General features: G+C 42.1%; 1 protein-coding gene across 1 annotated transcript in view; it reads left to right on the plus strand.

Moving 5' to 3' along the window:
* The first annotated feature begins 1,660 nt into the window (after positions 1-1,660).
* Positions 1,661-13,265, plus strand: part of SLC13A2 (solute carrier family 13 member 2) — an 83,825-nt gene continuing 72,220 nt past the window's right edge. The window contains exon 1 of the mRNA XM_033922438.1: positions 1,661-1,794. Coding sequence (XP_033778329.1) covers positions 1,693-1,794 — 102 coding nt within the window. The 5' untranslated portion in view covers positions 1,661-1,692. The remainder of the gene's footprint in view (positions 1,795-13,265) is intronic.

Here is a 13,265-nt window from a genome sequence, read left to right on the forward strand (position 1 = left end):
TTTGGGAACCACTGCTCTAATCCTTTACTCCCCCCCCCCAGCTCTAAAAAAACACATAGAAGGCACATCTGAGTTTCCTGGGAATATATGCTCTGTTTGATTGGTCCCTTTGACATGGTTTTGTTAAGTAAACGGAAAATCCCCCTCCCAATTTTTTTAGAGGTGCAAATGAAAGGGCTATTTTGAATGCTGAATTTTAAAATATGATGTACTGCATTTCCTATTCTATCCTTTTTTAATTTTTGTTCTTTTTAAGTCATAGCTTCTGAGCCACATGGAGTTGCAGATTCAGTTTGTTTTAAAAAAGTAGCTGAAAGTTTTACAAAACATTATCTTCCATTGTCGTGTTTGCGAGTTGGAACATTAGCATGTGTGACCCCTGACCAGGGCCGGATTTAGATGAAAAGAGGCCCTAGGCTATTCCACTTATGAGGCCCTTTCACCTCCCATTTTTAAGTTTGTAAATTACATGAGAGATAATAAAATACATCATTACTGTGATATATATCAATATGTTAAATGAAACATGTTGTTATTGGTACTAACTTTTATAAAAAATGTGACACGGATAATAAATAAATAAAAAAATCGAGAACACTTATTTGGACATTTATTCTCAGCACCATATATAGTACTTGTAACAATAACTAATCAAACATAACACACAACATTGCCCCTTCCTATGTCCATAGTGCCCCCAGTGCGTCCTTCCTCACCTCACCCCCCCCTCCGATGCCCGCCAGCCTCCCATCCCCCTTCCATTGAACACCCCCCCATGCCATCCTGCCTGCCTGCCTTCCATTAAACCCCCCCACCCCCCTCCGATGCCAGCCTGCCTGCCTCCCATCCCCCTTCCACTGAAACCCCCCTCCCCCCCTGATGCCAGTCTGGGCTGCCCTCTCCTGACGGATCCACATTTTGCCTCTCTCCCCGCGGGGCTGGGCTTTGCCCAGCTGTTTCCGGACTGACGTCTTTCCCTCCCCGATCCTCCTCCCAGGGCGAGAAAAAGAAAGGGAGAAGCCGAGTCAGCGCCCCGTTGCGGCCGGAGCCGGTTCCGATCCCAAAGCGTAGAATTTCTCCTTATTTTCGGTTCAGTGTTTTAGTGTTCACTGTTTTTAGACTAGTGTAATTTTAATTTTGCTAACAATTTGAATGTAGGCCCCTCTTGATCTTGAGGCCCTAGGCTGAAGCCTAGTTAGCCTATAGGAAAATCCGGCCCTGCCCCTGACGCTGGCAAACTTGCTGAAACACAGCCCCTGCTGGGTCTGATAAGAAAGTTTGTTCCACTCCATTTCTTGATCACAACACATTTGGAAATGATCTTAAAGAAGACCTGGTTGATTTTGATCTTGGAAACATTCACGCCTGCAGGCTGCAGCTGTGCCTTTTCCAAGGTCTAAGCCAGTGAGATAGCACAAAAATGGACTGAAAGGGTTAATTCTGCTGAGTTTCACTTGAACCATAAAGTAATAGACTCGACCTGCTCAACATCTCTTTCCTTCTTGGCCTCTCCGTCTCCTCCTTGTTTGTTGCTTACCTTGGCAGAATTTGTTGACTTAATGCCAAATCGCATAATTGCTTAGGTCAATAGTTAATTACCTACTACTATTTAAATAGTTTTGAGGAAGCGATCTCACTCTCTCTTCCCACACTACTTTTACCTCCAGAGTGAAGCAGCATCGGGGGAATAGGATGGCTTCCTTTTGGAGAGGACTGTGGGCTTACAGAAAATACCTTTTTATTTTTCTGACTCCGCTACTCCTCCTACCTCTACCTCTAGTCATTCCTACTAAGGTAAGAAGGGTCTCTAAATCGGTCAGATCCTGAGGGCCAGATTCAAGGTTGCCTTTACTGCAATCGCTAAACCGGTTCCAGCCGGTTTAGCGCGCGTGTATTTTAGCGGCGGATTATCAAAACGGCTTACCGTGGTCTTTTCCAAGCTTCCTAGTAGTCTCCGATTCTGCCCTACAAATGGGCTTATCATTATTTAAATGAGCACTCCGGTGGATTCTTCAACCTCGCCGAGTGAGTCTTCAAACGCAGCATCGGGTTTTGGCGACCAAAAATCAGTGACTGGTCCAGGGTGCCGGTACTGTGAAAAGCGCATCTCTGGTGTGTGTTTTGACTGTGGCTCATGAAAAAAAAAAAAAAAAAAACTACATGAGTCACATAAATGATAGGGCTCCTTTTATCAAGCCGCGCTAGCGGGGTTAACGCGCATGACGTTTCATCACGCGCTAACCCTCGTGCTGGCCAAAAACTACCGCCTGTTCAAGAGGAGGCAGTAGCGGCTAGCGCTATTACGCACGTTAAACCGCTAGCGCAGCTTGATAAAAGGAGCCCATAGTCTTTTCTTTTTGGGGGGGGTGGGGGTAGAGAAACGCATGCTTCATGAGCACGTGTATTATAGCCATGTCTTATGCGTTTCTGGCTGTGGTTCATGATCAAATTTGAGAGTATTCTTCCTTATGATTATTAGTGTTATACATTCATCATTCAACAACCATTTTGGTAGATCCTTTGATGTTGAAGAAGGGATACCAAGTGCCTGTGGCTATTTTTGACTTTAGAACTAGTCTTGTCAATATAGCCTTAATGCAAGCTATCATTGGTCCCTTTAAATTTTCCTTCCTTATTAATTTATGTTATATGTTTATTACTTTGCTTATACAGTGGTGCCTCGCATAACGAACGCCTCGCACAACGAACGCTGCACACAACGAACTTCATGTCTTGATTCACACAACGAACTTCGTTTCACACAACGAACTTCACACAACGAACTTCGTTTCACACAACGAACTTCGTTTCACACAACGAAGTCGCCCGAGCTGCCGATGTATTGCATCCTTCCGCGCAGGCACTGCAGGCAGTCGTTAGTCACTGCGCTTAACTGCCCTCTCTCACTGTATACAGTCGTCCTTTTAAGATAAACTCAATATTTTTTATATATCATGGCTTCTAAAAAAAGCAGGAAGGTGATTTCTGTTGAAATGAAACGGGAAATAATTAGAAGGAGTGAATGTGGGGTAAAACAGTGTGACCTCGTCAAAGAGTTTGGCCTCAGCAAGACCACCATTTTCACCATTTTGACAAATTTATCTTTTTTTATGTCATCTTAGCATATTTTATGCTGCAGAACGAATTATTTTTTTTAACATGTATTGTTATGGGAAAACGCGTTTCACATAACGAACTTTTCGCATAACAAACTTGCTCCTGGAACGAATTAAGTTCGTTGTGTGAGGCACCACTGTAAATACCAAATTTCCAATATATTAACGTTAGCAGACTTTTAATTTAACTTTTGCACTTAGCTTTGTTTTCTTCAAGTTTCAAGTTTATTTATTCTTGATGAATCGCCTATTTAAATTGCTAGGCGATGTACAATAATAATAACATATATTAATGAATGAAACAAGTACAATATTAATGGTGACATAAAAACAAATTTGTTGTTAGTTAAAATTTAACACACTTAACAAACTGAGTGTAAACATAAGTTTAAAATAATTTGTGGGTAAAACATACAAGACATGTGTGGTTAAGAGGGGGAATAGTTACAATTTTTGATAGAAGAGAAGAAAAAACATAAAAGGGAAAAACAAAAAGGGAGGTTATAATGGCTGTTTTAAAAAAATAAAAACAACTAGAAAACTCGGTAACGGTTTAAAGATAATCGATTTTTCTTTGTCCTAAGATCCATACGCATCTTTAAAGAGAAAGGTTTTTAACATTTTTTTAAACAGTGTTAGGTCTTTTAGTTCTCTAATGTATTGTGGTAAAAGATTCCAAGAATGTGGGGCCATAACTGAGAACATGTCTTGTCTTCTGGTTCCTATCATTTTAATAGAAGGCACTGTAAGAAGATTAAATGAAGATGAACGAAGTGATCGTGTTGTACTATATGGGATAAGCCATCTGTTAATGAATTGGGGTTCATTAAAGTTTAAAGCTTTGAACACCAAAAGCAGTAATTTAAAGGTGATACGATGGCTTATAGGAAGCCAATGGGATTTAATCAACAGTGGGGTAACATGATCATATTTTTTAGCTTTGTAAATTAGTTTCACAGCAAATATAGGTGGCTGATGGTATAATCTTCCAGTTGAATCAGACAAAAGCCTTAAAGTGCTCAAGTGTTGGCTTGAAAGTGCTCAAGTGCTCAACGGAGCTTCTCCATTTCACTCTGTATAGATAGAGCTTCTTCAGGAGAATTGTAACTGCTGACTTAAACACAATATTCCTTATTATCACGTTTAGCGTTTTGTGGCGTGTAACGAGCTTGTAGTAGCTGGTTGTTGAATGATCAATGTATAACACTAATAATCCTAAGGAAGAATACTTTCAAGCATCGTCCATCTACTATTTGATGAGTAGTTAGTCGGAGACTTTTATAAAGTAGGAGTTTGATCATGATAAAATTTGACATTAAAAACAAATTACAAGATTTATATGAATTATAGCAGTTTGGGTGGGGGGGGGAGAAAAGGCATGTATTACGCACACTTGTTGAAAGCTGATGTTGGATTTCCCCTCCCTTCATCCAGTAGCTCTGGCACACCTATGATTGACACACCGCTTACGGCATTGCTTTTCCCGGAACATGCGCAAATTTATGCCTCTTTCGTGGTGTATTCTGCGCATGTGCCGATCACTATCGCCAATGACCCATCTCATTTACATTTAGCGAACTTTGCTACTCTCCGCCAACCTCGTTTGCGTGCGTATTTTTGGAGAGTGACTCGCCTTTTTGAACTCACTACAATAGCAGCTGCGACAGCGGCCCATCGTTTTTTACCGCAACGTTTTGAGAATCTGGCCCTCAGATTAAAAGCAATAAGCAGGAGCAACTCCTTCAGAGACTGTTAAAGAAAGGACTTCTTCCTAAGATCAGTTTTCAGTGTAGTATTAAAATGCACCTAGTTATTATGCAAAAAAATTGTGGGGACTAGTAACTGAAAATGAATATAAAATGTCCAGCTGCAAAGGCTGCAAGAGTCCATAAACAAGTTGCTTTTTTAGACAGGAATAATATGATTTGTTGGAAACAGCGAAGATTGTATGCTTTACTGGTAATTGTCCTTAAAATGAGCTCTTGCATTTCCCTACAGTATCTAAATAGCAAAGCAGTTGGTAGGCTGAGCTGTCCTAAAGAAGTTATGAATTGCAGAGGACTTTGCAACTTATTGAACTTCTGAGGTTACAGAGCTGTTAGAAAATCCAAAGCTAGCAAGGGTAAGGTCAGAAATAAAGGAGGTAAACTTAACCCATATGGTATAGGCAGAACTGAAGACCTATTTGTCCTCTTTGTGCTATTTCTAGGAGAGTGTGGTTAGAGCTACAGCAGCCTCAGCACCCTGAGGATGTGGGTTCAAACCCCGCACTGCTCCCTGTGACCCTGGGAAAGTCACTTAATCCTCCACTGCACCAGGAACATTAGATAGACTGAGCTCACCGGGACAGATAGGGAAAATGCTTGAAGTACCTGTATGTAAACTGCTTTGAGTGTGCTTATATAATTATAAAAAGGCAATATACAAGTACCAATCCCTTTCCCCCTTTTGCAGTGATCCCTGAACATTGTGTGAGGCCTCCTCTACAAAAAATTCCTTGACCGATCCCTAGCATTCCAAGCGGGCAAATGGAACAAATGCCTCTCTACTCTCATCTCCAATTCCCCCCACTATCAAACATTCAGGAAGTTAACTAAAACCTACCTTTTTGACAAATTCCTCTGATTTTCCTCCCTCCTCCTCCCTTCTCTTCTGACCTCTCCCCCCTGGACCCTTACCGCATCATGTAACACTGCTATTTGTAACGCCGCTGTATCGAACTTATAGCAAATGTAACTACTCTGAACATATAACCTAGCTGCCAAAATAACTTCACCGTATATTTATTGTCTAAAATGTAAAGGTAACTTGACCGAATATGTATCGTCTAAAATGTAAATGTAACATTAACGAAATTGTAACTTTGCTGTAAATGTACAGTCTCTTCATCTGTTAACCGCATAGAACTTCCATGGTAATGCGGTATACAAGAATAAAGTTATTATTATTATTATTATTATTATTAATAATGCAAGTTATAAAAAAAATTATATATGCAGGTTTATCAGTCACCTTCTCAAACCATGCTGGAGGAGACTTGCGTTATAAATTTAAAAATGCACAAATTAAAGAGATTCAGATTTGCATACCTGCCACCTCCATTTTATGCAAATCTCTCTCATGCATATTCATTAGGGCTATCCCAAAAACCCGACTGACATGACAGCACCAACCCCAATTAGCATCGGGGCACCGGCACAATCAGTCCATCCCCTTACCCAAACCCTTAGCAGACACTCTCTGCCAGAATCCTACTCTTTCCACAACCCCAACCCTCCCCGGGACTTACCTGGGAGTAAGCTTTGGTAGTTAAGAGGTCCCAGGTCAACACTCAAATCTAGAATAGCACTAATGACCCCTAGCAGTAGTCTTATGGTATCATTGCTAAGGAGTTATCCTTCCATATACAGAGTGAATCTCCACATTTAGAAGGAAGACCCCTAAACTAAACTAAACCTTAAGTTTATATACCGCATCATCTCCACGGATGTGGAGCTCGGCACGGTTTACAAGAACTTAAAATATAGGAAGAGAAGGAAAAAAAAAGGTTTACATGAACTTATATATAGAAGAGAAGAGTAAAGGGGGGATAGAATTACATTTTAGTGAAAAGCCAGGTTTTCAGTTGCTTGGGGAGCTTGGAGCTTGGAGGGAGCCCAGGTTCCGCAGCGGGGTATTAAGGTCGTTCCAAAGACCTGTGATTCTGAAGAGAAGGGATTTTCCCAGTTTGCCTGCATAGCAAATACCATGTAGTATTATCATGAGACTACATTTCAGAAATTCTCATATTTGGAAGGTTGACCATTAGTGGTAATGTTAGGAGACAACCACTGGGCATCATTTGCACCATTGTGGATTTTATTAGTGTGGTTTCTTAAAAAGGAATATTAATGGTCACAGTCACAGCCAAGAAAATGTGGTTATTTATTTCCACTTACTTATTTGCTCACTGTTTGGCATGCTAAGAGTGATATACATCAGTAAACAGAGAGACACAATAAAAGTTCATAAAATAAAACAAACATATAAAAGTAACAAAGCTTATAAAAAAAGGTAAAAAGAAACAATAAAATAAAGCCATAAAATCCAGAAACTAAAAAAAAAAAAAAAAGAAGCAGAAGGAAACCTAAAAGGTAGACCCTGAGCAAAGGTCCAAAGCATACCAGGTCTCTATCCTAAAGAGCCTGCATCTATATAGAACAATTCAAGAGCAATTCTATAACTGGGTGCCCACATTTACCCAGGCCCGGCATATACAAAAGACCAGAATGCGAGTCTACACTTACTTGTGAAAATGCCAGCAGGGCTCCTAAGAACTTTTCTGCAAAAGCTTCTGTAGCACATAAATGCAAGGGGGACTTTTCACATACACTGAGCACGGGCAGGCAATGAAGGTAGATTATACTGGAGTCCGTCTGTGTCTCCGCCACATTAATATGATCACAGTTATGCCAGGTTTATAGCTAGTGTAACTGTGGGTGCCTAAAAGTTAGGCACACTGATAGCTGCCCAGATGTCATTATAAGAGAATAGACTTTCATTATGCAGCATTATGTGCCTAGATGGAAGCCCCCCACATATATGCTGCCCCCTTTATGATACATTGGTTAATAATTACGTATGAGTAAATTGGAATGATTGCATTTTGAAATTCATCATTGGCCTCTGGTTATCGCCATTATCCTTTCCCTTTTGAAGAATAATTGTTCAGATATCATACTACTATTCTTAGCATTTCTATAGCGCCGTTAGATGTACATAGCACAGTACAGTAAAATATTCAAGACAGCCCCTGCTCAGTAGAGCTTACAATCTAAAAAGGTAAACAGGACAAGTAGGGGGTTAGGGAGTTTTTCAGGCATGGGTGAGTGGGGGGTTAGGAGTTAAAAGCAACCTCAAAAAAGTGGTCTTTTAACCTGGATTTGAATATTGACTCAGGCAGTCTATTCCAGGCGTATGGTGCAACAAAAGAGAAGGGACATGACCTAGAGCAGGGCTGCCCAAATCTGGTCCTCGAGATCTACCTGCAGGCAAGGTTTTCAGGATATCCACCATGAATATGCATGAGAGAGATTTGCCTGCACTGCCTTCTTGGTATGCAAATCTCTCTCTCATGCATATTCATTGTGGATATCCTGAAAACCTGGCCTGCCAGTAGATCTTGAGGACCAGACTTGGGCACCACTGAACTAGAATTTGCAGTAGAGGAGAAGGATACAGATAAGAGAGACTTACCTGATGAACAGAGTTCCAGGGGAGGAGTATAGGGAGAGGAGAGATATTGATGAGCTGCAGAGTGAATGCACTTGTAAGTCAATAAGAGGAGTCTGAACTGTGTGCGGAAATGGATAGGGAGCTAATGAAGTGGCTTAAGGTGACGTCAGAAGTGTGCTGAGGGCAGCACGAGCAGCAGGTGGAAGGCGCTGCTTGCACCAGCAAACATTTCCAGAGGTACACAAAGGGCAGTAGGATGCTCAAGCAGCAGGGACAAGTGGTGGGGGGGGGGGGGGCATGACACAACGATGCCGGTCACTATCACCCCAGGCACCAGCCTCCCTTGCTACGCCACTGTGCCCGCGTAACTATTCTATCACACCAAGACTCTAAATCCCAAAGGGGCAGATTCTACAAAAGGCGCTGTAAGTTAGGCGGCGGTAGACTCCCTACCTCCACCTAATTTAATTGGTTTTAATTGGCACACTAATTGCCTGCGCCAATTTAAAACAACAATTAAAATCTCATTTAAAAAAAAATGTAGGCACCCACAGGTGTCTACAGAAAGGGCGCCTAAGGTCAAAGGAGGCTTGGTTTGAGCCAGAAATGACCTTAAGGTAGGTAGGCCTTTAAAACCCTGGCCCTACATTACCAGCGCCTACTTTTAACAGGATCTGTGATTCTTCAAACAGCGCCGTAACCTGCAATTGACATGCAATTGACCCCATTTCTGTAGGCGGCTGCCAAGTACAGCGCCACTTGCAGAATCTGGTCCATAGTGCTCAACTTAAAAGGGGACATAACCATAAGAGGGACCTGGGTGGGTCAAGGGCATGCCAAAAACTTATACAAGGAGTTACAGAATAGCGCCAGTTATGTGCCAAAATACCATGCTGGCATTTACACAATGTTTCAGCTGGCATAAATAATGGAGCTCAGTTTTCAGCACGGGAATCGGCTCTAACCCCCAGATTTTGTAACTGGCGCCCATGTCAGTGGCCGCCTTAAAAGCGGCCACCGATCGCGTGTCATTCATGTGGCAGCACCGGTTACAGAATTGTGCCTAAACAGCTAAGATAAGCAGCTGAAATGTAGGCCCGGAAAACCCTGACTGAAGAAATATTTTCTCCAGTTTGTTTTAAATTTACTACTTAGTAGCTTCATCGCATGCCCTCTAGTCCTAGTATTTTTGGAAAGAGTAAACAAGTGATTCACGCCACTTGTATTTTATAGAACACTATCACCCCTGAGCTGTCGCTTCTCCAGGCTAAAGGGCCTTAGCAGCTTTAGCCTTTCCTCAAAGGGAATAGAGAGTTGCATGGGAACAGAAATCCCACCCATCCCCGTCAGGATCCTCTCCGTCCCCACCTGTTCCTGCAAGGAATTATCTCCACCCCGCCCGTCCCCATAAAAAGCAGCAATTACTTCTGACAGGATCATCAATTCCACAGTTTCTTTTGTGTTTGCGCTGCTGTTTTCCTTATGGAATCTCTTTGGTGGAACCCTTTTTTTGTTTTCTGTTCAGGTAATTAACTTATAAACCCCCTCTTTTACTAAGGCTGACGTGTCAATTATATTATATTGACAAACCCTTCTTCCAAAGCCTTCCATCCCCGTGGGAGTCCCGTTGGCTAGAGGGTGGTCCCCGTAGGAGTCCCGTGGGCCAGAGGGAGGTCCCCGTGGGAGTCCCATGGGTTAGGGGGGGATTCCCGCGGGAACCCCGCAGGACCCCCGCGATCCCCGTTCACATGCAGACCTCTAACAAGGAAGTCATCCCATTCTTTTTATCATTTTTGTTGTCCTTCTCTGTACCTTTTCTAATTCCTCTATATCTTTTTTGAGATGTGGTGACCAGACTTGCATACAGTGTTCGAGGTGCAGCCACACCATGGAGCGATACAAGGGCATTATAACATTCTCATTGTTGTTTTTAATTCCTTTCCTAATATACTTCCCCCTCTGTATTCGCGGAGGTAGGGGCAGAGCCGGCCCGTGAATATTAAAAAACTGCGAATAATATTCAGGCCAGTTCTGCCCCTAAACCCCGCTTCCCCTGTCTATTTTAAGCCCTGAAAGCCCCCCCCCCTTAAGCCTTACCTGGTGGTCTAGCAAGTTTTCAGGGCAGGAGCGATCTTCCCACGCTCCTGCCCCGTGCAGATCGCTCACAGGAAATGGCTGCCTTGAGGTCCCGTAGTCTCTCGAGCCATTTCCTGTGAGCGATCTGCATGGGGTAGGAGCGTGGGAAGATTGCTCCTGCCCCAAAAACCCGCTAGACCACCAGGTAAGGCTTAAGGGGGGGGAGCTTACAGGGCTTAAAATAGCCTGAAAAATGAAAAAAAAAATTGTTTTAAAACCGTGAATAAGCGAATCCGTAGATACAGAATTCGCGAATACGGAGGGGGGAAATGTAATTCCTAACATTCTATTTACTTTCTTAGCCACCACCGCACACTGAATAGGCATGAAAGAGATTTGCATACTCTGCCTTCATTGTATGCAAATCTCTTTCATGCATATTCATGATGGCTATCCTGAAAACCTAACTGGCAAGGGGCCGACTTGGGAAACACTGCTTTATAGTATATTACTTAATGCCAATATTTTTATAACGATGCCAGTTTTTGAGCATTTTTTATTGAATTCTCCCTTAAACTGAATGCACACTCACGAATGCATACCCTTATCAAATTTAATTTTTTGGGGCAAACTAAGTCAGTTTCAGGACAGACTAGAGCAGTGCCATCTTTTAGATTAAGCTCAATCAGGCTTTAAGCAGGATTCCAGCTCTGCAGCTGCTTATTATTAAGTGGTCTGCTGGCTTTCTGGTGCAGCTGGACTTTGGTTGGGATGAACGTGCTCTTCTGTTAAACAGATTAGGCTCACTGGGAATCAGAGACAGGGTGAAATATTGATTCTTATGCGCTTTCACTGACATATGCTCAGGAACCGCAGGCACAGATAAGATCTGTTGAGGTTCCTCTCAACTATTTTGTCTAACATTTTTGTCCAGCCTTTAGGTTCCATCACATGGCAGGTTGTTTTTGATCATTACCGTTGTTCCGATGACATTCCGATTCTTTTTGCCTGTGGAGGAGCAGTTGATTAGCACTTGTTTTGCCCTGGTTAATGTTTGAATGCAGTCTAACACGACTGAAACCTAGGAATCCTTGTATTAAGCTGTTTAAGTGGAAAAGGTAAACGGCAGTAGCATTTTCACTAATGGTGAACGTTCCCATTTTCAGAACCTCATTTGTACACTTCTTCACATTGCACGATAATGTTTTCATGACAAAGTCTGTGACCTAATGATTGAACTTTCTGAACTGTTGTTGCAATGGTTAGGAATGAAATGGTTCCTAGTACTTATAATAATAATAATAATTTATTTCTTATATACCGCTATACCGTGAAGTTCAAAGCGGTTTTTACAATAAAGATACATTTTGTCAGTACATTAGATACAAGGTGAGAGAGACATGCGGTCAGTGCTTGAGATACAAGATGCAAGAAACATACAGTCAGTGCTTAGGTACATATCATTTTAAATGGTAATTTTATTCAGCAATTATGTACAATTTGATGATTTCTTTGGTAGTACAGTATAGCTGTGTACTACCATAATTTATGCAACGTGTTAGCAGGTGGCATTGCCATCTGGTAGCGCTCTAGAAATAGTTAATAGTAATTGTAGTAGTTAATGGCTAATGGCTATGTATGTAGCTGTCAGTGGTCACTAGTGGACATGTGGTTTAAGAAGGGGGTGTGAGGGTTTCACTGATCAATTAAAGGGGTACAGGATCAGAAGAAAAAAAAAAAAAGGTTAAGAACCCCTGCTCTGAGACAAGAAACAGAAAACAGACAGAAGGCCCTAGTTAGAAGACTAACAAGAAAAAAGCAGAAAAAAGCATATAAGACCATTAAAGCATATAAGACCATTAAAGTAGAAAAAAAAGCATTTTATTTTCAGGTTAGTGAATGGACTCTGTCAATTTTGGCACTGTCTATCTCCTAATGCCTTTGCATTTTGCACAATACAAGCAGGAAGAGTGGTTTATTTATCTGGCGCTGCATTGTTTGTGGGGAGTAATTTGTAACAGTACAAAATGTTGAAAAGGCACCTATTTTATAAAGGCAAAATGAAAAACAACAAGAAAATCCAACACAATCTGCAGTGAAGAGGGTACAGCACAAAGAACATAGGAAAAACTGCCGACAAGCGTACAAGATGCAGGCTAGGTTTATTATTTGATCATGTGGTTACGTAATGTTACCACCTTTTTACAAACCGAGGGACCCGACACGGTCCGTGTTTCGGTTAACACGCCTTCATCAGGGGTCCATGGTTGACAAGGTATCAAATTAAACCGCAAAAAGAATAAACATGAGCCTGTATAAATCGGATAAAATCATTGACCAAAAGTCTCTATATAAACTCACTACGTAAAGGCAAACACATGTCTATGTGCCTTCATAAAACAGGCTCCCAGATCCAGTTCCAGCAGTACTCAAATCAGAGGCAAAAAAATGTAAATCAGACAGACAAAAAAGTGTGCATGTGGTTTTTGGAGCAAATGCTATATAACACAGAGGTTCTAGTACTTACAAAATGATTTTGTGCATAAATGGTTAGAATAGTAGGGAGGAGCGGGGGGAGGGCAACCACCCCAGGTGCTGTCTTTGGGAGGGCGCCGGTGTCTCTCCTCCTTGCCGCCTTTCTTTGTACCTATTTAAACATTGGCCGGCACGAGCAGCATCTTCCACTTGCTGCTTGCGCCGGCCTTGGCTCCCTTCTGACATCATTTCCTGGTCATGGGACCTGGACGTAATGTCAGAAGGGAGTTGAAGCCGGCGTGAGCTGCAAATGGAAGATGCTGTTTGCACTGACAAACATTTCAAGAGGTGTGAGTGGTGGGGAAGAGTGGGGGCACACAGCAC

This window comes from Geotrypetes seraphini, chromosome 15 (assembly GCF_902459505.1).
Source record: "Geotrypetes seraphini chromosome 15, aGeoSer1.1, whole genome shotgun sequence".
Lineage (NCBI taxonomy): Eukaryota > Metazoa > Chordata > Amphibia > Gymnophiona > Dermophiidae > Geotrypetes > Geotrypetes seraphini.